Source organism: Python bivittatus, unplaced genomic scaffold (genome assembly GCF_059951505.1).
Source record: "Python bivittatus isolate LINGU-HERP-01145 unplaced genomic scaffold, Pbiv_v1 ctg000020_np1212, whole genome shotgun sequence".
NCBI classification, from domain to species: domain Eukaryota; kingdom Metazoa; phylum Chordata; class Lepidosauria; order Squamata; family Pythonidae; genus Python; species Python bivittatus.
Window position 1 is genome coordinate 120,566,111 of NW_028277030.1, and position 27,218 is coordinate 120,593,328.

The window sequence follows — 27,218 nt, forward strand, 5'->3', positions numbered from 1 at the left end:
TCAAGACTGCAAGACACCTAGTTGCTGATTGGCTGTCATGGCAATTTGCTTGTGATAGATGGGGGATGGAGAAGCACATGCAGGCAAGGGATCAGTAGAGTGTGAAGAGTTAAAGAGCAATGAAGCAAGTGTATGTTAGTATGACCAAAGCACAGAAACAATGAGTGGTCAATACCTCCCCACCATTAACTGAGACCAAATTATTTGCTGCTCAATCTATTTTAGAACAAAGCCTAGAAAAATAAACATATCGAAGGAGTAATACATGGTAAATGCCTGCTCTTTCCTCCCAACTCATGTTTTTGGTTCAAAAATCCAAATCAAAATGTCCATCTCTGAACAAAAAGGACAGAACAGACTTTGGGGGAGAGAGAAATGGGAAATAAATTTGGAATGTTTTTCATCAAAGACTAATTTTATATAGTTTGACTTTATCTATCAAAACCTGGCTTTATCATTCACAAACTGGATGTAATATTGTGACACTGGAAGTGAGACAATTATTTTTTAAGGACTGAAAACTCTTTGTGGTATGTTCCTGATCCAGCTCAATGGTCTTCCTCACTCCATTCTGCAGCAGTTTGCTGTAGTGAAACAAGCTAATTATTGCACCAGAAAGGGCAGCAAAGAGGAAGAAGGGCAGAGGAGAGTGACATCTACTTTAGCACATATTCTCCTGTAATAAATGCAGAAAAATGTGTTTCTTCATGTGTACAGCTTATCGATGAGTATATGAATAAGATATATGTAGCCTTTTGTTATTTTGAAAAGAAGAGTTTGACACATTCATTGCACCCCTTCTCAATATCCTTCAACCATTCATGCATACATGGACATACACTGCTGCTCCTACCCCTGCACCCTTTTCCTAAGGTATTCCCCTGTCTGCAACCCAAGCCAAACTCCTCTAGGTACTTCCTTAGACAGCAAAATTATCTCCTGGGAAGGGAAGCAATATTATTTCTTCCACTTTCCTTCCCCATTCCCTGTAGCAGAAAGAGGGAGAACAGTACTGTGGAATCTTAGTATGGAAGTGGCTAAGATTAGTTGTTTTTGTTCTGTCTTTCTCATCTTCTTCTAAATATTCCGCACTTCTGAATGGTTGGAAAAACCACAGAGAAACTAGGCAGGGCCTTTCCTGATTCTACCTAAGTGGCATTAAAAGGAAGGGGCAGAGATCATGCAGAAGAATGAATGAAGGTGGACATGCCACGACAGGCTATCAGCTCCCTGAGACGCCAGGGGGCAGCACAGAAGCATAGAATTCAGGGAGTTACTGCCCCCTGTGTCTCTTGGCTGGATTAGGTGGTTCTTGATGGTGGACTTGTACTTACCCCATTCCATTCCACGCCCATACTCACTTCCTCATTACCATCTGTGGTATTCTCATATTTGATGCTGCCCCCCAGGCTGTCTCGGCTCCTCCTCCTCTCAGAGCCATCACCCTCTTTCAGAATTTCCACCACCTTAGTCTGGTTAATGGGGTCAATACCCTGCAAGGGAAAAACAACAATAAAAAACAACAATAGTCTGGGCTTGATCTTGGCAAGAAAGCAAAGAAGATTTTCTGAGAGTTTCTAGAGAACAAAAACTACAGTCTATTTCCTGGTCATCATGGATTAATGAATATTCTGCAGCAAGAGAAGGGCTACGATTCTTTATGGAAATGTTGCCAAATTAAATCCTGGTTTAACAAGGAAGTATTAAAGTACATCCAAGTTATGTGCACTTGCATATAGCTGCTTTAAACTTGTTTTAGTACTCCCTTTTTAAAGCAAGTGAACTAGAAGCTGCAGTTGTCACCACTTACTGTTATGTCCAAACTGAGAAATAATAATAGCTTCCAAAAAAGGGCCACTGGAAAACGTGGTTTAAAATTAAGCTGATTCGTGGCTTGTTTTGGAAGCCGCTAACAAGTAGTTGTGGTTAACTGAGGTTTCTTTCCCATGTAGAGAAAAGAGTGAAGCAAAAAGAAAAGGGACAGTGTTTAGTTATATGTGAAGCTTGTACATATGTGGGCTTACTAAACCTGTTTAACCCATTGAGAGGGTCATGAAATGTGTAGAAATTTGTTTTAACCTTTCTAAGTGTTCTAAGAAATTTGCTTCAAAAAATAAGAGTTTGCTTTGAAAAAATAAAAACGGAAAATAAAGTTCTCATAATACTGATTTTTGCACACTAAGAAATCCACTTCAGAAAATCCCCTTGGATTATACTGAGTCCGTCTGATAAACTGGAAATACAGGAAATGACCATCAAGAAGACCAACAGACAGTATCTAACCAGCTGCAGTAGGATAACATTACAGCATCAATGAGGCTCTTCATATCATATCCACCAGAAATATGTCTTACTTTGCTGGGCATTTGGAGCTTAGGACCTTAGAGTTTGATTTTGGGATTCTTAATTGCTCCTGCTGTTTTTAGGTTATGAGAGTTAGAAGATTTCCTATTTTATGGTGTTTTATGCTATTCTTGTTTTACTTTTTATTCTCATTTTATTTATTATAAATTGCTTAAAGTCTGGAGACTGGGGTAGAAAAAAGGCTTCTCTCAAATTTAGTGTAAACCAGTTGGCAGGCTATATCTTTGCCAGCTGGCCTGGAGTTTTTCTTTCGGACTAGCCAAAACTTTCCAAAAAACCCCAAACCACTAAGCAAATGGTTCTGTCTAATTTCCTGATGCTCTGTGACTTGTGCTGACTAAAGGGAAGAATTCCACAAAATTAAGCAGTTGCAACTTTCCAGGAAAAAAAAAAATCACGCTAACTACATTTAATTATACCACTGCTGTTATTATCATGGAAATAGCATTTTATAGTTACAATTTCACCAGTGCTTCAGGATCCTAGTTCTACACTTTTGAGATACAATGCAAATTCAAATCAATCAATATTTATTTATGTATTTATTACATTTCTACCCTGTTGGATTCCCACAAGACTCTTGGCAGTTTCACAAGAATATGAACAAACAAACAAAAATATCCAAGGTCCAATAAGATTTTTTAAAAATACACAAAACAAATATCTGAAAAAATCAATCCAGAAAAACAGGTGCCAAGTCCCAAATGCTCCTTGGAAGAATTCTGTTTTCAACTGCTCTGAAAGGTGGCTACAATCAGGGCTAATCTAACTTCCATGACTGATACAAGATTATACATTTGGACAAACACAACTTTTATTTCCTTTTCGTTGGAGTTTCCATTAAATTAAGGATAAAAGTACTTTTATCTGGAAGAATACCTGTTCTCCATCTTGCATAGCACCAGCAATTGTTTTGGGTCAGTACTGGCCCTACCTGTCTCCTGGAACGCAGTGCACACTCTTCTAAAGTTTCTGCAGCCTCCAGTTTGCCCTGACGTCTGTATAACGCACCCAGGTTCCGCAGGGTAGTGTTCACTGTGGGGCTGAGTGGCATACAAGAAAAAATGCAAAACTGAAATTAACAGTCATTCTTTAACTTTGCAGTAACTTGATCACTAGAACCGAAGTTGTCTTTGATGATGAATCTTCCAGTGTATAGAGACCCTACAATTATATTTGCATTAAGGGCAAAATGTGATTCAGAATGTGTGTGAGCATGCATGTAGGACACTACGCAGTGGCATCTTTTCCTGCACTCATACAGTTGCCCTTGCAGCTGATGCACAATCCCAAGAAGACACATTTGGCTTAAGATGTTCCCGCCAGGGCTATGTGCTAGCTGCATTACCTGCAGTATGCCTTTTAATGGCCAAAGCAGCTATTAGGAAGAATGAGGTGACTGCCCCAGGACATGGATGCTAGGAGGTAAGGACAGTGACAGCCCTATCTGGACCCAATAGCCTTTTGAGTTAATAAACTAATGATGGCAATTCTTACTTGTTGCAGACCTCAGTCTCACATCCTGCTTCCATGGAACAAAGATGATTGGATAACTGTTTTTAAGGGGCATGCCATTATGATACAGCTCCATCATATCCCCAGCCTACTGTGTGGACAACTTAAAGTTATCTTTAGATTTTCTACTATAAAACTGGTGGATTCCCTCCCATCCTGACACCAGTCTTGCCATATGGACAATCTATAACACTTAACTGATGATATGGTTCATGATGTGGTCAGGTGGGGATCTACTGAGCTGCCACTGACTACTCAAGACTGTTGTAGATTTTGTTTGAGGGAACTAAAGATTGTTGGGAGAAAGAGAAAAGAATATAAAATTGGTTTATTTCATCAAGGCTAAAATAAATGGGTTGCTATCTTTGATAACATTTAATGGATTTTTGTTGACCAGGACCAGATCCCGATGTTTTAAAGGTTTTGTTTATTTGAAAAGAGGAGATAGGGGGATTTGTTTAAATAAAAAAGGAGATATAAATGTAAAAGGAAGGATTCAAACTGGGTTTATTAAATGTAGTTTATAATAGTTATGTTGTTATTTCTGATAACCCTTAATGGACTTTTGCTGATTGAGAGGGAGGGATGAGGCTTTAAAGATTGGTTTATAGAGAATGGGGTGGGATATGGGATGAAGAGATGGTTGGTTTTATTTTAAGAGGTGGTGATGAGCTGTTATTGATTATATTTGCTGGGGATGAAGGGAGATGTTTCTTCTTTTTCTTTTCTTCTTTTTCTGAACCTTATTTTTTAAAAATTATATATATATTATACTATGTAGATTGTATTAGTTTTATCTGTATAACATATTTAATGAAATTATTATTATTAAAAAAAAGACTGCTGCCCATTGGTGGGGCATAGAAGGTGCATGGAAGAAGTAGGAAGAAGCTCCATTGCAGATGAGAGATAATTTTTTTCATTTTTTTTTAAACACAGGAGAGCAACAGTCCTATATTAAAAACACCCCCTCCCCCAATATGCTGACTAGTCAGTAGGGTATAGGAGGGGCAAGATATGAAGTCAAAGGAGCTCTGTCATTCTGCATGCAGATCTCTCCTAAGAGTTTTTTTTTGCACTCCTTTTGAGCCCAGGGTTTTTTGATTCAATTGGTCTTACAAAACAATTCAATCTCTCTCTCTTCACTCTGTATCAGAAGGATTTAAATCCATGCATGTATGCACATCAAGAGAAGGTACATACCAGAGAGGCAGCACCTGAAGGCGGGGAGGATGGAGGCTGCTCTATAAAACAGCTTTACTGGGCACCCTCTGTCATCCCCCCTCCAAGGATTTGCAGCACAAAGTGTATAGAGCTTTCCATCCTTACCAGCCTATAGAAATGTTTCCCCTGCCTTCACATTTCTTGTCACATTTGCACATTCCTTTACTGAACAAATGTGGAACTCACAAAGGAGTTACATCCACAAGAACCAGAACCAGAATAACATAAAAGAGAGTTTAGAAACATGAGTAAATACCAGGACTTACCTGCTAACCTTGCAGGCCTTGTACCAGCCACCATACTCTGCATAGGGGATGTTTTCTCCATGTTTACTCTGGAAGAGAATTTGGCAACAGGGGAAGATTTCTTAGAACAATCAAAGCACTAGCACCCAAGAACAAGAGTATCCAAAAACAATAATGCGCTTGTTTAGCACTTGGTAGCAATATAGGCTCTTCTACTGTTTTCCAACTATAAGGAACAGCCTTTCCTTATCTAGAGCCCTCTGTTGTGCTGGACTTCACCTTTCATAATCCAAAGCCAGCATGGGTGGCAATTATGGGAAGTGAAGTCTGACACATATGGAAAGCATCAGGTTGGGGATCACTCTAATGGACTTGTATAAGCATGATAGTATGAATATGCCCCAAGGATGGACTCCACCTTGATCCCAGAAGAAAAAAGAGTTATTTGCAAGTTAGTTCTCCTATGACTTGACTAAGTAGATAAGGAACATCTTCCTGACGTACTTAGCGCTCCACAGCAAGAGCTCCCAGCCAGCTCCATGCCAAATGGCATGGGAAGTGTTCTCCAGAGGTCAGCATGACAGGATTTAAATTTCCAGAAAAGTGTCCTATGAGATACTACAAATATTGATTTGTAGCAAAATCCCAATTTTGAAAACAGACCTACGAAGTTAAAAATAAGTATTTGATGCACTCTGAGTTGGCACAGAATTTGATCATTAAGCTCATTTGTAATAGGAGTGTACTGGAGAGCAGAGATACTGCCTAAAGAAGAGTTTCCCCCCCTTAAATTAGTAAACTGTGTGGCATAAATTGATACTTAAAACAAAGACAGTTCTTTCAGTTTCTGCATATAAAAACACTTCATGAGAATATTTTCTGCTCTACCACAGACACATTGTTGGTTGAGAAACTTGTGGGATTTTAGGCTAAAGACACACATAGCTGCATGTAAGAGTGAACTCTGGGCATAACATTCCTGCATGCAGCAACTTTCCACTGTAAGTGTACCTAAATCACTGACAGGTTTTTGTACCCTTAGCTTTTTCTGAATAACCTAGCCAAGGACTCCAATTCAGTCATTAATTCCATAGCTTACAGCTTTGATTTTTAAAATGCCCTCAGACAAAGTGATTTCCTGATAACTGGAGGTTCTAAGCCGGTTAGAGTAATGCTGAAAAACATGCCAGATGTATTGGGGAGATAAGTTAGAAACACAGGAAGCTGCCATATACTTTTATCTAGCTCAGTTATTGATAAGAAATTGGCAGCGGTTCTTCAGAGTGTCCTATATGGAGTTGCCAGGGATTGGATCTGGGATGTTATATAATGTATGTACTCTGATATGCACATATTAGGTAAATTACTAAGTAAATTAGGTTTTGCCAGCAAGCCTAGATGTCAGATTCCATTTTTGAGCCTGTTATAAGCCCAGTAGGAACAGGAACCAGTTTTATATGTCCTCCCCCTTGCTGGGACAAAGAGAATATTTAACAATGAGTAAAAGTCATCTTTATTGTGTCCTGTTTTATTCTCATTTAAAGCCTGCAGTTAACTCTATATGTGTTTCCCTTTGCTGCTTTCTGAGTCTTCAGGACAGGTAAAATATTTTATCCAGAATCAGATATTTTATTTTGATTATGTATGATGACATATGAACATTTTTTATATACACACAATTTAAATAGGTTCTCACAGCTTTCTCACATAAAGTAACATAATTTTCAGCCACTCCTGTGTAGGCCAAGCACTATAGTTGTAAAGGCAGATCAGTGCCTGTAAATTTCTGCACAGGACACCAAGATAGATTTGCAGCCTGATACGTGCAATTAGGGCACGGTTCCAGGGCAGACTGGAAGGAAAGGAAATTGTCACTTGAGGAAGGAGAACTAGTTTTCAATGATACTCAGCCTTAGTCATTGCTGACTGAGAACACAAGGCTGTTCTTAGGCAAGACCAGAACATTGTTTGCAAAGAGAGGGCAAGGAACTGACACTCAGACATTGTTTGCAATACAGATAATTCTTTCTCCCCTCTTGATTTCTGTTTTCCAATTCAGTGGCTTCACAATACCAACAATCTTCCAAGATTATAACTGCAAGGAGTATAGATACAGTAATTTATATGCAACAATGGGAATTCTAGTGGGGGGAAAAACTTTACACTGAATACTAAGAGAAATTGCTAAAGGACATTTTACCACTGCTACATTAGTCTAGTCCTGATTGCTAAAATGGACAGCTCATTCTCTAAAAATTATTGGAAATGTAACAGCCAGCTCAGAGCATTTTTTTCATATTTGGTGGCAATGTTGTAAAGTTCAGCAATTTTGGTGAATGATTTATACTAGAATGAAACAAATTCTAAAAGCTGAATTTCCTTTCAACCTATTTTTTAAATTAAGTATCACTAAACCTTATATTTCCACAAAGTATTCAGAACTTGCATTGCACACGGCAACTGCTGCGAGGATACTCCATACTTCCTACTAGAAAATACGTATAATTTCTTCTGCAGAAGAATGGTTAATTAAGTTGTGAGAATATGCTTCAAGGTCCAAAATAATTTTGTAATCTCAAAAATAAATCTGAGAATTTCACTCAACTTGGAAACCATTCTATATATACTTCTAGTTATGGGCTTGTACCACATCTGAAATTTGGGTTTCTCTTAACAAAGTGTTAATATTCTAAATGACTTTTTACATCAGAATAGATCTTCAGTAACTTGGATAGAATTTACTGTAATTTTTAATCTTGCTTTATGATTTACACTGTGTTGACCGCTGCCGTTGATATTTTGTTGGATTATAAAACAACTTGTAGTTTTCAAAACAATGTATTTAGTTATTTAAAACCAATTAATAAAATGTTGAAAAAAATAACCTAATTCTATGATACTTGTAAATTCTGTTTATTCACTACATGCTTTTTCTTTATTTTCTCCTCTTATATCTTTTTTCCTCTTTTTAAAAAAAGCTTAATAAAAATATAATTTTAAAAACCCACAAGGTTATGTATGTAACATCCCAACAGAAATGGTAACTAGCTATCCATATTCTATTTCTACAATCCCCAATTTCCCACAGGCAATGAACAGAAATCCAATCCTTTCACACTTACATGGAAGTAAATTCAACCATGTTTGATGGAATTTAGTTCTGTTTGGGACTACATCATATCAATGACATCACTAGGCTATATGGATTAAATGTGACAAAACATGTGAAAAAAGCAATGCTCTAGTAAGATGGGTTTTATGCCTTTTAATAGCATGAAACAAAACAAAAGAAACAAAAAAAAAATCAAGTAGTCTAGTGGGAGAAGACATTCAAGACAATGGAAACTGAATAAATACATTAAGTGAAACTCTGTTATTCCAATAACAACATATAATCTAACTTTTCTCCACTGCTTGGAAATATTTTTTGTGTTGTCATGCTGGAGTGCTCCGGCTCAGTTCTGTGTTTAAGGAAAAGTGATGTAACCTAGCTGTTAAAAAAAAAAAGTTATTAGCTGGAAAGTTTGTTGTTTATATCACACAGGGGTACTGATTTAGGTAGACAAATGGATGAGTATTAAACTCTGACTTTTGCATTTCTTTGTCTCTTTCCATAAATATTATTCAGAAACACATTCTACAAAGCAAGATAAATAGAAAATCATAAATCTAATTGAAGATCTTCCTCTAATTGCTAAATCTTTTTCATGTGTTACCTCTTTCCAAGGACGGATTTATTTAGCATTTTACTAAGCTTCAACAAATGAGAACCTATATTCATTTGTGACAGGCAGTGAGTCTGTTGCTTATAAATCTTAACTTCTGAGCTCAAAAGGGCTGCCTTGCCTTTTTTTGAGGTTTATGCAGCTCTTGCAGGGAGGCTTCCAAAGCAACTCTTCACAATTTAGTTCAAAGTGTTGCATAATCCTACTGATAAATACTGTAACATGAAAGAGGGAGTGTGAGAGAACTCAGTGTAGTGAACCCCTATTGTGGAAACCTCTATTAAGGAAGGGGATGTTATGTCTATGCAATGTAATCTCTCTACTTTTATGTCATGTTTATATAAATTGTTGTCCTACTTTTAAACTGTATCTGTATCTAACATTTTGTTGCAGGATCAAAATAAATATAAAGAGGCAGCTCACCTGTTGAATGACGCATTGTCTATTAGAGAGAAAACTCTTGGCAAAGACCACCCTGCAGCAAGTGGTTATTATTCCTTTTTACTTTAAGAAGAAGGAAATGTCTGAACAGATAGAAACTGAAACTGATGCGACCCCATATGTATCTGTTAAAGAATCATGTAACAATTGATGGGAAAGACTTCTGCCAGCCCAAAACTCTGGAGAGTCATTGCCAATCAGAAAACAGTGAGCTAAATGGACAGGTCTAATGTCATAACATAGTCATAACAATGGGACTGGCTATCACATTTGCTCCCTTAATTGTACCTCAGTGACTAACCTAAAATATTTGCCAAGTTAAGGAAGAGTAAAGATCTACAATAGGGTCTTTTCCTCCATAGTCCAGCAGAGTAATTGGGAAATCAGAGCAGCCATAACAGAGAAAAGGCGCTATAGTGAAGAAGACATTGGAAGGAGTCAGAAGAGGTCAGGTCATTTGAGTTATGAATTCAGGATACCAGATTCCTCTCCTTATCAAGTCACCCAGTTTGCTTTCTGGATGACATACAATTGCAAATCCTATTACCAGTATTCAGGAAGAAGGTGTCAATACCATCTTTCATGTAGGCATTTTTTCCATGAGTTTGAAAAATTGAAAGAGATAAAAGTTTGATAGAAGCAAAAGTACCTGAGATTAAAATGATTAGAAGATAAATTAATGCTTGCTAGTTCAAAATGGCAAATGTATAAAATCACACAACACAATCAAAGGAGCCCAAACCAGTCCCTTGGACTCAGGAGTGAGATGGGCAGTGACAAATTTGAAATATAAAATATATGTAAGGTTTCTGATTTAAAAGTGCCATTTTTTGGTATCAGGAAAATTCTCACACATGTCAGAGAAGAAGAGTGAGGTCTTTTTCCACTCATAATTTAGGGAAAACCAATAAAAAACTAAGAATATTTCAAGAAGAGTTCTTAATTTCAGAGATTTCTCAGCATGATCCTATGGGTACAGTCAGCTTTTGTATCCAAGTCAGCAGATGGGATGTATCCAAGTTAGCAGATGTCCCCAATGAGAGTAGTAACAATTGACTGACAGGCAGAAATTAGGAACAGCTGACATATTTTAACTAGTACCACTTCACACATGCATGCACATTCATATGTAGTCCTTTTCACCCCTTTTAAACAACCTATTTCACAAAAGGACATTTTAACATATGGATACCAACAGGATAAACAGTGCTAATTCCTTGTAGCAGTTATAGCCATAGCAATGGTTTGGGAAACTAACTAAAGTACTAAAACCCAGGGAAATAGATATCTACTCTTCTCTACTATTGGAAACAGGTATCAGTCACTAGCTTAGATGAACAAAATAAAAACTCCACTAGACAGAAACAGAGAATGAAGCCACCCTGCTTGTGAACTGCTACGATGTATTCAGCACCTTAGTCCAAAATGTCCCAGAGGTTTACCAAATTTCTGTCCTATTCTTAGTAATGGATTACAGATTGTATAGATTTTCCAAAAGAGCTAAGTGCCATTATTCACTACATCAGAAGCTTGAACCCAAGGACTTTGGATTTGCTGTAGCTCTAGTATGCAGAGGCTTTTCAATTTATCCTTCTCTCCTTCCAATCTAGGGAAATATTAATAATTGACTTTTCTAAATCTGGGAAGTCTAAAGAAGTGGGTGCTCAGGAGAAGGTAGTAGTGATGTAGAAGACCGTAGCTTCTTCCCATTCCTCTTATCATGGATTTGGGGCTCAAGCAACTATTTTTTCCTGATCAGCCAAATGGCCCTTCAAAACAGCAAGCTTTAGCATTCTGATTCTGAAACGTCTGTGGCCCAGAACCTGCTGAAATCCATCGTCCATTCTCCAGTACGTCCTAAGGAATCCACTATAACAAGAGAAAATATGCAAGGCACAGGAAAAATAGGACAAACAATTTCAGTGCACACCATAGAATCTGGAAAAACATAGGAAACACCATCTTAGTTCACATCAAAGGCCTATATAGCATAGTATTTAGTTCCCACAATCTGATGCCTATACCTCCACAAAAGGAGAATGCTATCTTTATGCTTTTGCTTCCCAAGGACTGGTATTGAGGCCTACTGCCTCTGACCCTGAAGATAACATATATCTATTGTTATTAACGGCTACTTTCTCCATGAATTTGTGTAATCTTTTCAGAAATCATCCTATTTGCTGATTATCAACACTTTATCTTATGACACTGTATCTTATATTTAGTTATTAAATACAAATAAATTTTTACATGTTTAAAAATGTAGTTTTGTGTCCTTTTTCAAAGAAAAGCAAAGATGTTAGGTCCTTCTATTCATCGAGCAGTGCATTCCAAAGACTTGGAATGGCTACCGAAAAGATTTAGCCATCAAACACACCCGTGGCAATTGTGATTTCTTAGAGGATGGGGAATCCTACAGACAAGGAGCATTCTCCCCAGTAGCCTTGGAAATAAACTGGCAGCCTGTGCAGTGCTTCTGACACAAGGGTAATGTGGTATCTTGAAGAGTTCTTCCATAGATCAATCTGACTGCTGTGCTAGTTTTCTCCCAGGAAGGGATGTGGTTGGCATATCAACAGAAGCTGACAAAAGGCATACCTGTAACCCCATTTAGCTCTACTGTCCCACTGGAACTGGGACTCTCACAGCGAGATTACCTAAGCACAATAGGAAGAAGTGATTATTTTTATCTGTCTTGTACCTATTCAGCTTAACTGGATAACCCTGGGCTCTTATGTGTTTTGAGAGAGGGTTTTTGTCTCTCTATACTATGCATAATTTTACTATATGACTCATGTCTCTCTTTCCAGTTAGCTTTTTTCTGACCTAAAACTATTCCCAATAATCATTTGGGAGTTTCTTCAGCCACTCGATGGTTTAGGTTGGCACTGCAATGTCTGTGAGAGCACTGCTCTTCTCCTCACCTTGCTCATTTTCTCCCTTTCTTCTGCATGCATCCATATAGGCTTGTGTTCATCTGTAGAGAAAAGATAAGAAGAGGGGGGAATGCTTCTACATGTATTCTAATGGTATTTGCAGGAACCCTCCACCATATTATGATCAGGGTAAAAATATACTGATACATTGGCTTTTAGATCTCTTTCACCTTAAATTTAAACAAACAAAGATTTGTTAAACAAGCTACAAGAGATTAGGCAGTGTAAACTTCACCACTAATGAAAAGTCTTAACAGATTGTGTGTCTTTTTCTTATCAAAATGTGTCCAAAGGAAAAATAGGCTCTTGATCAAATCCAGAAACACAGTGCTATTTCCATGTACCAAAAACAGGACAGATCAGTAGTTCATTTATTTATGAATACTTATCCTAGCTTTCTTCCAAGAAGTTCTCTTTTCTACACATACCTATCCTAACAAGAATTATGGGATGTTCAGAACCCTTCATAATTAACATTTAAAGATCTCAATTTCCTTCTAACACTCGGTCTCTTTGTACATGTTGCCTCCTTGTTCTTTGTTGTACGTACCATCAACAGTGCCAAATTCCTTCACGTGGGCACGGGTGAGAATTTCCTTGTACAGGGTCTCTGCATCCTTGTATTTGGCTTGTTTCAGGTAGCAGGAGGCCTGGCAGAATACAAGGCATATTGTTATAAAAGCAGCAAGAATGGATTGCATAGCCAGTCACTCCTCATCTCAGATAACCATTTGCCTCCACAGCTCTCACATCAGCAAATGGACCCACCAGATTGTTCTTTGTTTTAGCAACATTTGGATCATCAGGCCCTAGGCGGGATTCGTAGATCTCCAGCGCTCGGCGATAGTAATATTCTACCTCTTCATACTTGCCCTGATTTTGGCATAGTAAAGCCAAGTTATTTAACTGTTTGGCCACGTCAGGGTGATCTTTGCCTAAAACCTGAAAATGAAGCAAATAAGAATAGTTTATAAAGTTCTGAGGATTCTGAAAAAAATATTTTTCCTGGGGAAACTGCATCATGGAATATCATTAGAAACTTCAATTTTGAATACATAGCTTCCTTGACATATTATTCCACATTAGCCTCTACATTTGTAGCCAACAACATTTGGATGTAGTTCATCCAAAATATTCTCCTTTTCTGAGACAGGAATCTATTGTGGAAATCTCTAGCAGTGAAAGCTGCTGTATAGTCTCACTAGCTAGCAACCCCATGGTCTAAGCCTTTCTCCTTCAAGCTTCTGAAAGAAATAGATACCTTTTCTCGGATTTCCAGCGCACGCTTGCACAATGGTTCTGCCTCCTTGTATTTCCCTCTTTTGCCATAGAGAACAGCCAGATTATTTAGGGTTGCAGCAACCTGCACAGAGACATGGGTACAACTGCATGAGAACCAAGGAAAAATCAAAGCACAAACACAAATACTGGGCATAAACAGTGATATTCCTTAGAAAGCTAATTTGTTATAGCTGGCAATATTGGCCAGCTATAACTGGATATCTGAAACAGAGCCCTAATTGTGACACCGTTTCTCAGCAGGCTACTATTTCAAGAAATGCTGCTCCATTCAGCTATATATTTCTTTTGCCAACAATTTGTAAAGCAACAAGTATACTGATATTATTATATAAAATAAAACACTGATATATACATTTGGGCCCAAATGTCACTACTGTAGTATCATGCTTGGATTTCCTTATAAAGCTATTTGCCAAATGTTGCCTTACTGTTCAGAAAACAAAGCTACAGACAATTAGTTTTGATTCAGTTTGCTCCATTCCAGTGAAAAGTCAGAGGTACTTCTTCATTCTTTCTCTTTTCTTCCTTAAAGCTGTGCATCTTCATTAATGCCTCTTATAGGCAGATATACTCCATTAAAGCTTGGCCAGATTCCCTTCCTAGAAGTTTTGTATTTATTTATAAAGTTTATAGTGTGTCTGTGTGTGGGTGTGGGTGTATTTGTGTCTGTCTGTGTACAGGAGCAGCATTCTCCAATATGGTGCCCTCCAGATATATTATTCCCATCATCCTGAGTTATCATGGCTAAAAGCTGCATTAGCCTGGGAATCAGAAGAGTTGATCAGGCAATGACATGATTACCTTTCAGCTTCTATCTATTCAGATATTTCCTTCTTCTTAAAGTAAAAGGAATAATAACCACTTACTGCAGGGTGGTCTTTGCCAAGAGTTTTCTCTCTAATAGACAATGCGTCATTCAACAGGTGAGCTGCCTCTTTATATTTATTTTGATCCCTGCAACAAAATGTTAGATACAGATACAGTTTAAAAGTAGGACAATTTATATAAACATGACATAAAAGTAGAGAGATTACATTGCATAGACATAACATCCCCTTCCTTAATAGAGGTTTCCACAATAGGGGTTCACTACACTGAGTTCTCTCACACTTCCTCTTTCATTTCTGTTCCTGAGATGCTGTTCCATATCCACAAGAAGCAGGTACCTTCTATCTCTCAATGCTCACCTATATACTAAGGCCAAGATGTTGAGCATGGTGGCCACATCAGGGTGATCGTGTCCTGAAGTCTTCTCCAAATCCTCCAGGGCCTGCTTACAAAGAGGCACAGCTACCTCATAACGTCCCTGTGATGCATACTGGATCACCAGATTATGTAGTGTACGCAAGCGTGCTGGGATCTCATAACCACCTTGCTGAGCAGCTGCTACGGCACTGCTGTGTTGATGAGGCACTGCAAACACACATCACATGAATAAACAAAGAAGCACAGCATGCAATGCTATATTATGGTTTATTCATACACATAGGGATTGCCACTCCTTTGTGTCCTTAATTTTTCAGTCAGATGGAATATTTGGCAGAAGGCAAAGTCAAAAGCAGTTCATATAGCATTTGCATCTGCTCTCCCCATAAGAAGAGTGGAAGAATGAAACCTACATCCTTGTCCCTGATCCTCTTCCTCATTTGGAAACAAGTCATCCAAAGAATCCTTTGTGGAATCGCCTTCCTTCTCCTCCTGAAATGTTGATATGAAAAGGCACCAAGAGAAAGAGAAGCAGGGGTGGGGGGGAGAGAGAGAGATCATAATGCATTACTACTGCAAGGTTTTTATCTCCAACACTTTTTACTGATGCAAATCCATTAAAATGTTCTCTTTCCCAGAAAGATAACTTCCCCAGTTACAAGGGTAGGTGACATGTGCCTGTCATGCCCAGCGAAGGGAAACTCAAAATGGCAGATACTATTAGGAACTCTGAGAAAGCTGATTATTACTAGCTTATTTTGTGTGAGGAAGCTTCCAATAAGCACAGATTCTATACCCTACAGATTCTTACCGATGGGGATACATCTTCATCATATTTCTTCAGCTGGTTCATGAACTCCAAATGTTTCTTTTCTTCTTCAAGCTGTGCCACAGTTTGTTCACTGCGCTGCAGCTTCTGCTGAGTGTTTGCTAGTTCATCCCGTAGCCACTGGTTCTCCTGGCAGAGCCTGCGCACCTGGGCCCGCAATTTCTGCTTTTCGGACTCCACAGCATTCAGGTGGTTTGACAGAGCCATCATGACCTGGCCCAAGAGAAGAAGGGAGAAATGTCTGTCTTGAGAGATGGTTCTTTTGTCAAACTTCCCAGTCTCAGAGGAAAAACAAAACAAAACACCAAAGACCATTCCAAGACCCATAGGCAAAATGTACTGACCACATTTCCTATGGTCTTGGAATAAGCCAAAGGTAGAATTGAATAAAGAATCAGTTTTTGAACTCTATAAAATAATGTAAGAGTTTGGGCCATTATCCAATGTTGTGCAGCATACACTGTCTTGGATGCCTCTTCCAATCTTTTGTTTGGAAAAAAGAAAAGAAGAACAATGTTGTCAGAGAGAAAAGGAAGAAAGGAACAACAAATATGATTTGATGCTTCATCTCATTCATATCAGCTTTGTATGCCTAGGATTGTGCATGGCTGGCTAAAGCTGTGACACATACCTCATTTGCCCACAATCTGCATTTGCAAAAGCTAAACCACTGACATACTGATGTCCTTAGTTCAAACAGACACATATATTTGCTACTTTGCACAATTTATTCCACTTTTCCTAAATCAAAAGGGAAAAGGAGCCAGTGCTTGGGCAGGTGCGCAAGAAGTAGAAACCCAAAGAAGTCCTCTCCCCTCATAACCAAGTTTCAATTACTGTATACAGGTTTCAATTCTATCCATACAATCATAAAGCTAAAAACCTGCACTCAGAAAATCCAATATTTGCCAACTTGTTCTACGCCTAGTGGTTTGACTGTTCTGCACTTCAAAGATGAGTGGTATGCACATAACTGGAGGTTGAGTCATGGCAACTGGACTTCTTTTCTTTTGGTAAGATATGTTTTGCTGCTTGTCCAAGCAGCTTCTTCAGTCTAGAAAGTATCTAGAAACATACCTAACCAAAAGAAAAGAAGTCCAGTTGCCATGACTCAACCTCCAGATAATTCCACCTGGATGACTGAGAATCTTCATCAGCATGTGCACATAACTGTGTTTACTTAGTAAGCATGCTTATTAATCACTGTCCTAGACAACATATATGAATCCTTATGTATTATTGTCTATATTTGGTTGCTTCTGTTTGATTCATGTACAAACTGTAACTCACTTGAGCTTCTCCAAGTCCCAGCTCAATCATCTCCACTGACTTGCGTAGCAGGTTGGCTTTCTCATGTACTAGATTGGCTTCTTCATCCTTCTTCAGACACTTGATCGTCTCCAGTAGGCTGTGCAAGATCGAGTTATGCTCATTCTTAAGGGCCTCCAGCCCTTGCATCACCAGCTTAGTGTTGGAGATAATCTCTTCTTGGCTTAGCTTGTCCATTTTCTCCTCCCTGGGGTACACCATAGTGGACATAATCTTTCAGTATTACCTCCATTTAAGGAAAAAGAAAGAAAGGGTTAGTAGAGATCACAGGCTTACTTAGATAGATTCTGAAAGATTAAGTCAATGATGTGATATTATGGATAAAGATCTTGTTCCCATTTAACCTTTTCATTTGAAAAGCGGGAAAGAAGGAAATTCCCACCATACTTGAAGACTGCACATCCTTGTAAAAAAAAAAAAAGGTGATATGGAACACAGTATGTCATTGGGAAGAGCAGATGGAGGTAAAGATGGCAGTTACGTCAAAACTGACATTCTCCCACCACCCCCATAGCTCCAAGAATCAACAAGGCTGATTTAACTGTCATTTAAAAACATAGAGGAAACTGTAGGAATCAGACTTCCTTTCCAGAGATTGCAGAGATCCAGAATGAACGAACAAGAATAGGAATGAATGGTTCCAGTAAAGTAATAGAAAGTACAGGGGAAACTTTTTTTTGGGGGGGGGGGCAATCTCTGCATTAGAAAACTTCTGTTTAAATAAATAGAAATACAATTTAGAGAGGGGAAAGGGAGAAGGAGAAGGAGAATGGTGGTGGCAAATCCTGAACCCTATTCCACAGGCAAAAACTCCAAGCAGGACCATTACTCTCTAAGTAGGAGGAGATTTGGGGGCAAACACTTAGTGGTAGGGTTTGTGATAGTTAATTGTTCAACATGCTTAGAAATGTTCCTACTTCCAATTCTAGATTCTGACATTAACATGCATCTTTATGAACATCTCTGGAAAACATATAATTGTTAGGTCTTACTCCAAAATAACAGGTTTTTTTGAACTATTCATCCATGCTAGAGCATATTTAACTCTTTATATATACTTGAAATCTAAAGCAAGCTGGAAGGAGAGTGGGGCAAGGAAACAAGCTGGAAACATGCTGTTCGACAAAAGCAGGCAGACTTTCACACACACACAGTACGACATGTATTTTATCCAGATGTACAAAGAAAGTTTGCAAATGAAAATTCAAAGGAGAGGATTACAGACGCTGCAGGGGAAAGCGTTGCTCAATCTCATGAACCCTTCTCCTATTCCTTATTAAAATCACACAATCAGATTTCTTTTCCTCTGCCTAGTTCAGTGAAAGATACATAGCAAGATACATAGCAACAATACAGTACAGACCACAGGTTGACTGATTCATCCGCACCCCAAAGAAGACACCTCCCCCCCCCAAACACACAAAGCACTTGCATGCTTTTGCAAGGGACTTACCTCATAACAGCGGCTGGAGCAGTCTGCCCCGTTGCTGCAGATACAAAGGAGACAACCTGGAGTCACGTGATCCGCTGGCAGCAGGCCAAGGTATTACTGTACTCTGCCCAACCAGTAAAGGGGGGAAAGGGAGAAGAAAGAGGAAGATATCAGCAGATTTGCCTTTGTTCTCTGGGAGTCCCACCTCTGCATGTTCTGGGCTCTTTGCTAGGCAACAGCCACCTCCCCCTGGTGGGAGGGACCAACAGAAAATCCCCTCAACAACAACAAACCCAACCCACATCAGGATAATGGGAGTCCCTTAGCACAGTTGCCTGCTGCTCTGAAGGTCTCTCAAACCCAGGTCTGCTTCCATGCCACACAGCTGTGGAGCAGGCAGGACACAGAAGCGGACTGGAACAATTCTATAAGGAAGTCAGAAAGAGGATGGAGGTGCTCAGGTTTTTTTTCCCAAGAGGAAAAAAATGTGCGTGTGTGTGTGAGAGAGAGAGAGAAAGAGAGAGAGAGAGAATGAGAATGTTTTGGCTGCAGCAGAGAGAGAAAGGAACCAGGGCAGCAGGATAACCAATGGTGTGAGATGGCTTTGTTGGTGGCTGCGCACAAATGAGCGTGCAGGACATTTTGAGGAAGGAAGAGAAAATCCCTTTCTTTGGTGAAAGAGAAATACTGATGAAACCAAAGCTAAAATGGAATTGAAAACGAAGCAATCATGTTAAGCCTTAATGTGGTTTATTCATTTAGAAACAGCTTGTTACTGGAACACAATTACTGTACTTTGTTAGCCTGGTGGTTCGGTGTTCAGAGTGTTGCATGTACTCAGCCAATGGATGCTATGATAAGTTGCCTGGGAACTTTCCATGTACTACACAGAACAAAGTTCGAAGTAACAGCTGAATTTGTTATTTTAGAACAATGACGGGCAATCTTAGTGGGCTGCTGTGGACACATTTGGATTTTGAGGATAAAGCACTTTCCTAAATTAGCTATCATTGGATGGGCGGGGGAGGGATTTGCGCATTCCAAAAATGCATGCCACAGTGGCCATGGGCAATCACAAAACAGACATCTGCCAAAAGGCAAACTGCTGAGGTTTTACTTCTCAGTATCCCATCTGGCTGATCTTCCCACAAAATGCTTTCTAACACCCCAGCTTACTTTATATATTTTTTCAGAACCAAACACAGCACCGGGTGTTAGTCACCCACCATGCTTATTTTCTAAGAATAGTAAGGGAGCCTATGGGCAGCCTATTCTTGTAATTGAAAATTATGCTGGAGTTTGGTGCTGTTTTGTAGCAGGCTGGCTACCTTTACAATAAATTAGAAATTCTAAACAAGGTAGGAAAAGCTTGCAGAGCATGGCTTCTGGAATTCTTTCCAATCCCTTAAGAGAAGCTCTATTCTGGGTTTCATGACCAGGAGGGAAGGTGTTTAAGAATGAAGCTGCTCCCCAAATGCCTCTCCCATAGGGATGCATTGGGAATTTTTCTTCTGAATTTCTTTTCTCCTCAGACCCTGATTGGATCCAGCCCATTTTCAACCTCAAACTTTCTTCTGTTGGCTTGTCCTGCCACACCAGATTTGGTCCCATTCTGTCTAGGCTTGGGAGAGTTTTCCTGCTGATGAGCAACCAGATGGACAGAGTCCTGGCGCTCTTTGCATAATTTATTTTCAACATTCCATTGGGTGGGAAACAGTAAAAAAAAATAAAGCTACAAGTCTTTGACCTGATGTCAATGCAGGTATCCATGCGAACTATACTACCACTCCGTATTTTAAAAATAGGGAATCTACCATTGTATATTTTTCTCTTCCTCTTAGCATCCCTTGGGAGGCTCCTAAAAGCAAGCAGAAACTATCCTAGCAGAGCCTAATATAAATGCTGCTACCTGCTCCCACATTTTGCTTAAGATTCTAAATACACAGACATCAACATTGTCAATTTTTTCTACTTCCCCTCCTAACACTTGTTTACCATCCGTTCTCTGGAAATCTCCTCATGTTTCCAGCTTTTTGTAACCTTTGGATCTGACTTAGAAAAGGCAATAAAAGTGGCAGGAGCAAGAAACTTTGCAACAGAAGGTAGGATCATCAGAAAATAATAGGAAAAAAACCCCTGAATGTTGCAGAATGGAGATGTACAAAAGAAGAAGAAATATAAGATTCCCATCCTAAATGCAAATGAAGATCTACCCAAATGTTTGTCATAGATTTTCAAAAACATTCATTCTCTGACACAACTTTCTCTACTATGGGTATTCCAACAAGTTAGGCTTCTCCCATCCAAGGCTGGGCCAAAACAAATAAAACAGGCACAAAAGTATCCAAAACAAATAAAACAGGCACAAAAGTATCCAGGAACTTCTGATAAGTAATTTATTGTAGAAAAGCCAAGGTCTGTCTGTCTGTCTGTCTGTCTGTCTGTCTGTCTGTCTATCTATCTATCTATCTATCTATCTATCTATCTATCTATCTATCTATCTATCTATCTATCTATCTATCTATTTATTTTCCATTCTACAATACTCAAATTCCAGCCACTGTTTTGTATCAAGAACAAGTTCAATATACAGTTAAAACAAATTTATAATTTTGCACCTCCTCCTCCTGTCTGAGCTATCTAATAGGGCCCTCTCTTTGGTGGGCAGCCTGATTTCTATCTGTTTCGGCAACAGATAGATCTGATGTTTTGATTGTTTTCCTCTGACCATTTGAGAACTGAATCTCATACAATATGAGATCACACACCTGCCTTATGTGTAGTTCTTTTGTGTTTCCAAGTCAGTCTTGACTCCTGGAGAATGACTGCCTGGGCAAGTCCCTGCAGTTTTCTTAGCGAGACTTTGGAAGTGGTTTTGGCGTTGCCTTCTTCCTAGGACTGAGAGAAACTGACTGGCCTGAGGTCACCCAGCCAGCTTTCATGTCTAAGGCGGGAATAGAATTGACAGTCTCTCAGGTTCTAGCCTGGTGCCTTAACCACTACAGTACACCAAACTGGCTCTCTATGCGCAGTTACTACAATAGAACAAGGCAAGGGACAGAGTAATTAGCACTCTGCTGCAGTTGCTGTATCCCTGTACAGTATTTCCTCTACTCCATTTTATGCAATACTCTATTTTCAAGGGACTTCTTGCTATCCCACAATCTGGGAAGATATTGTAAAGGACTCCAGCTCACTCAACCCATTGCTGAAAAAATGTACTTAATTATACACTTTCCAATATTATTAGCAGAAATTCTTCAATCTCTTGCAATAATACAGAATATAAAGCACAAGACCACAAAGTTTTACAGTACTGTACTCTAATGTGAAGTTCTAGAAATGATCTATCATATACCTCTGAAGGTTGTAGAAAATGCTAGCTATGCTTACAGACTAACATCAGAGTGTATACATATCTGGTGTACTTTGTATATGTCCAAGGGAGATATTTTTTTCAGACCATATTTAAAGACTTTAAATGCTTAATACAAGATACTTGCATCCATTTAATGTAATGATTAGTCCAGCTCCAGCTAAGCTGGGAACAGCAGGCAGGAGTAGAAAAGTCTACTGAAGTTTGTTCAAATAATTCCATATCCTGCTGTCAATGCGTTGAAACATCAGCATCAAAATATTAGCTTGTTAGATTTGACTTGATGGGAATCTTCCTTTCCCAGCATTTGCTTTTAGCAGTCTATCTTGAAGTCTCAGAAGCATGCTGCATCAGAAGCTGAAAACCAATGAATTCTGCCTTCTCTTTTATCTAGTTTGAAAACACATAACACTACACCCTTAACACTAAACCTCAAGATTATAAACGTTTCGCTTTATTCCTTTTAAAAGATAGCATTTGGTGTGAATATGTATGTACATATGAAAGTGGGAGTTCCATCCATTTCTTTTCCCCATCTGCTTATAATGATAGTTTCTTAAATCCTATTGAAGTTATGATCCAGGAGTCATAATATACAGAACGTGAGCTACATTCACTACCAAACCTATGAGATGCCCCCCCACAAGAACTGCTTAAAGTGTAAGAAAACATTCAAAGCAAGCTGAATTGAAATTGTTTTCCACCACTGTTTATAAACTGTTCTATTAAATATTAGACTAGAGATAGCAAATTAGTGTTTTGTGTTATGTATGATACAAGTTGCTTGGTTAGAGTTTGACCTACAAATATCAAAAATATAAAATATAAAAAGCAAATAAAAGATTGTCTAGGCTTTAATAATTCATTATATTGTTTTAAGTTAGTCTTATAGATTTATTATTTTAGCTAATTGTAATGCATTTATTTTTAAAGTATCTTCTTGTGAGGCTGTCTGATAATTTAAATGAAGGACCTGGATACACATGACATTCATCTTTTCTTGATACTCATTGAATCATATTAAAATAGGCTTATCACACCACTATTGTGGCAATCTAGTCATAGCTACAAATGTTTACTGATCCTGTTTAAATAAGGAGCTAGTCTATACATGTTTCAATAAAGGTTATTTGAATTCCAATTTAGCGCTGCACCCTTGGGCTATCAATTCCTAGGACTAAGTAATAGGTATGGAAAGGAGAAAAGATACGTTCACAGTTGCTGAAGCAGCTCTATAAAAATATATGTCCTACATCCACATTTCTATACATTTGTTGGCTAGGGAAGAAGAATCATCAAGATAAACTAGAGAAGTAGTAGTGTGTACACACTACATTAGTGTGTAAAGCTCTTGAGATTTCCTTTATTTTCACCTATCCGTATACAGAGGGGGATTAGCATCTCAGGATACAAGAGAGCCAAGGGATCCTCTGTCTTAGTTTATTTTGCAAGCCCAGTCAACTGTTTGTCCAGAAACACCATCACTTTGTGACAGGTCCTGGTGTTGGTTCCGAACATTGTTGCTACCTGCCCCCCGACAAAGCAGGTCTTCAATCTGGGAGTTCCCTTGGACTCATACTCCAAGGTAGAATGAGGTAGCCAATATGTTAACAGGTTAAGAACTGCTATCCAAGCATAACACCTATTCTCTAGTGACTCCAATGGATGCCAATAGGCCTTGAAGCCCAAGCAAGTGCTGATTTTGACCTATAAAGCTCATTTCCAGGGTGCCTTAGAAACTACTTCTGCCAGATAGAATATGCCCAGTCTGTGCATTTATGTAGGGAGGAGATGGTGAGAATCCTGTTCCTATGACAATTCAGGGGAACATGAACTCAAAGGCAATCTTCTGTGATGAGTCCCATGCTTAGGAACAGTCTGTCCCAGAGGTACATCCTTCTGTAAGCCAGTTAAGACCATCATGTTTGAACAGGTATTTGGGGATTAATGTTGTGAGGGTTGATAACTGGACAACTATTTACATTCTATGACAATTGGACAACTATGTAAATTCTATGTGCTAGATACCGTCACTGTCATATGTTGGATTTTGACACAGTTGTTTTGTTTATTGACTTGACTGATTTTAACTGCAAATTGCCAAGAGTCATCTTGAGCTGGATGGTATAAAAATATAATTGATAAACAACTAGACTAAGTAAAAACAGATACTTCACTAGAAATACAAATAATGAAGCTCAAGTTTAAATAATCTGGACATATAATGTGAATCCAGAATATTTTTAGAAGACTGTGATTCCTGGAAAATTAAAAGAAAATAGAAAAAAGGTTGCCAGGTGGTAAAATGGCTAAATATTATCACCAATGTCATGAACATGAGAAATCCATGAAGCCTCAGCCTCAATTCTGAAGGCATGCCAAGGTGTGCACATACACCAGTCTTCTACTGCTGACTCTCTTCAACATATAAACCCACCTTACCTTCCTTCAAAGGAGGGCAGTTATGCAGGGTTCTAATATATCTTTGCCCCTGATGAGATAAAGGCAGAATGAAAGCTTTAAAGAGGTTGAAGGTAGAACTAGGCTTTGCTCCAAGTGGTGGATAAGTTACTATAAAATCCAAGTATAAGGCAGCCTTGTTTGTTGGTTATATGAACTGAGAGGAAAAACAAGGCTTTTACTCTACTGCTGGGTAAACATTAACTCTGCTCTCCCATGTCAGAGATGGCTTACTTCCAACCGCACCCAACTGCTACTGCATTTTGGCTTTCTCTAGCTAGCTGCATGCTGAACTGCAGATGGTTACATCAAGGGATATTAAAATTTAAATAATGTGGCCTGATAGCACATGGAAAAAAATAGCTAAGGTAGCACGTAAGTACAAGCTGGTCAAAACCATATTCCTCTAAAATCCTGAATCACTGTGTATTACTGTCCTCCAGTTAACACCCTAGTTAGTGGCACCTAGGATCTATCAGAAATTGCAGCACCACCCTTCTTTTTCAGTATAACAATAAATATTATGATATTTATTTTATAACTTACTTTTCAGCTAAAATGGACTCTTAAGTTACTTATAACATTTAACATTTATTACAAAAATCTAAGTAGGGCTGCAAAGAGATCTGTATTCAAAGGGCAAAATGTGATTTGGAGCACACATGTATTGCACATTTCTGCTTTAAGGTTTTCCTGACATATCTTTTCCTTGGACTAAGCTGTATCTCCCCACAACTGCCAAGCAATCTTAGGAAAAAAACATTTGGTTAAAATGTTCCTGCACATTCTGCAGGCAAACCAACAAAAACTCCAAATCACATTTTGCCCTTTGAATCTGACATAGCTCTGATATTAAGGATGCTTGATGGGAATGGAAGTAGAAGATGAACTGGCAGCAAAGCAGGGTATATGTTGTTTATGTTCAGATTTCGGTGTGTTCCTCTTGACAATAAATTTCATGACAAGCACAATATCAAGCTGAGCTAAGAAATGGGTCAACAGAGCTGTTGCATCAACACTGAGCAGTCAGTATCTGAAGCATTATAATGTCATCTTTTCTTGAAGCAGTTTAAAGCTGAGATCTGGACCACATTTGTCCCTACCTTGGTAACTAAAAGCTACCATTTGTAAGCCACAAACTTATTATCAAATTTCAGATATAGCTTAGAACACTATTCTCAAGAAGAAAGGTGATCTCTAAATAGTGAAGCCCCTTGCATGGATTGTGTGTATGAAAGCAGGAATCCATAGGTTAGTGAACGTTTTATGCAACAGTCCAGTGAATGGTGATAATGGAAGACCAGGAATGATTCGAGGGGAAAACTGTGCAACATTCTGAATTAATGAAATCCAAGGGAAAGAATTATTGTGCTCTGTGAAATGTCTGGATAGGCAGTAACATGACAAGAGAGTACAGAAAAAGTTAACTATTTGCAGATTCAGTAATAAATGAAAATAGTGATTGGTTGGTGAATATCTGCTTAGAAAAACTTATTTATTTTGAATAAATGGTTTAAACATAAGTCTATTCATAGGTACACATGGCAAAAGAATGAATATGAATCTAAATGTATGATTGCTTTGACTATTTATGATAAAAAATTGAGAGAATTAGTGACTTTCCAGCCTGCTATTTGGTTTGGATGAAAGAGTGGATTTTGCTAAGAAATAAAAGAATGTTAGAATTAGAAGACCATAACCTGAGGTTTGGATGGCATGGGTTTTTATGGTACAATAAAGTTAATGTAGATTTCAAAAATCATTATCTAAGAAGAACCATGTTAAGGATATGGAATAAGTATAAACCCAGGTTGTGTCCGAAAATATCTTTACTGCTCTCAGCAGAGGAAGCATTTTATAGCAAAGACAGCAGGCAAAGAAAAATGGTTGACATATCAAGGCCTATTAATACAGGAAGATGGACACCTCAAGATGAAGTTGAGAGAACAATTAACTGCAGAGGGATTTAGTTTTCAATGGTTTTCATATGCACAATTAAGAGAAAGATTTAATACAGATAAAAAGGTAATGGGTATTGAACAACTTAAGATGGAATTTGAAAATGAACTGTGTACAGATGATGAATGTCTGACTGCAAAAATGTATAAACTTTTGCTGAAATTTGAAATAGAAGAGGAATAAGTTAAAGACTGCATGATAAAATTGGCCAAGAATTTTGGCTATAAGATATAGATGGACCAATGGGACAGAATGTGGATAAAGGGACTGAAATTCACATTGTGTTATAATTTAAGAGAGAATTTTTATAAAATGATGTACTGCTGGTATATGACACCAGAAAAATTATCAAAGACATATTAAGGTACTTCTAGTCAATACTGGAAATGTGAAAAACATGAAGGGGCATTTTACCATGCATGGTGGACTTGTGAAAAAGCAAAAAGGAAAAAAAGGAAAAGAAAAAGAAATACATATAATAATACAAAGAATTTTGAAGATTAATATTGAGATGGAACCAGAACTCTTTTTATTGGGACTTATGGATAGTCAATTAGAAAAGACTTATGGAAGATTGATTTTATAAATGGTAACTACAATAAGATTATTATATGCATAAGGCTGGAGAAATACTGAAATACCCACAATGGAGGAATGGATTGTGAAGATGGCAGAACTAGCAGAGCTGGCATCTTGACCTGTTTGGTCAGGGACAAGACAATAAGTACTTTTATAAAAGACAGGAAGCCTTTTATGGACTTTTTGCTGAAAATGGAAAAAAGTGAAATGGTGATTTCTGGAGTTGATGATGGAAAAAAGATTGAATAAGGGGCTGAAAGGATTATTGTAATGTAGAGGAGGGAGAAGGGATAATG

The 27,218-nt window shown here is 38.3% G+C and overlaps 1 protein-coding gene across 4 annotated transcripts in view; it reads right to left on the bottom strand.

Moving 5' to 3' along the window:
- Positions 1–27,218, bottom strand: part of KLC4 (kinesin light chain 4) — a 55,993-nt gene that overhangs the window by 16,850 nt on the left and 11,925 nt on the right. For 2 of the 4 annotated variants that reach the window (XM_025162988.2, XM_007422671.4), the window contains exons 2-14: positions 18,570–18,672; positions 17,078–17,342; positions 15,770–16,000; positions 15,372–15,450; positions 14,940–15,165; positions 14,619–14,706; positions 13,712–13,813; positions 13,219–13,392; positions 13,001–13,100; positions 12,439–12,491; positions 5,370–5,437; positions 3,299–3,407; positions 1,335–1,493 (exon numbers count right to left, since the gene is read on the bottom strand). In XM_025162988.2, coding sequence (XP_025018756.1) covers positions 1,335–1,493; positions 3,299–3,407; positions 5,370–5,437; positions 12,439–12,491; positions 13,001–13,100; positions 13,219–13,392; positions 13,712–13,813; positions 14,619–14,706; positions 14,940–15,165; positions 15,372–15,450; positions 15,770–16,000; positions 17,078–17,326 — 1,638 coding nt within the window. In that variant the 5' untranslated portion in view covers positions 17,327–17,342; positions 18,570–18,672. The remainder of the gene's footprint in view (positions 1–1,334; positions 1,494–3,298; positions 3,408–5,369; positions 5,438–12,438; positions 12,492–13,000; positions 13,101–13,218; positions 13,393–13,711; positions 13,814–14,618; positions 14,707–14,939; positions 15,166–15,371; positions 15,451–15,769; positions 16,001–17,077; positions 17,343–18,569; positions 18,673–27,218) is intronic. The other 2 variants (XM_007422672.4, XM_007422673.4) reach the window with 1 other exon arrangement.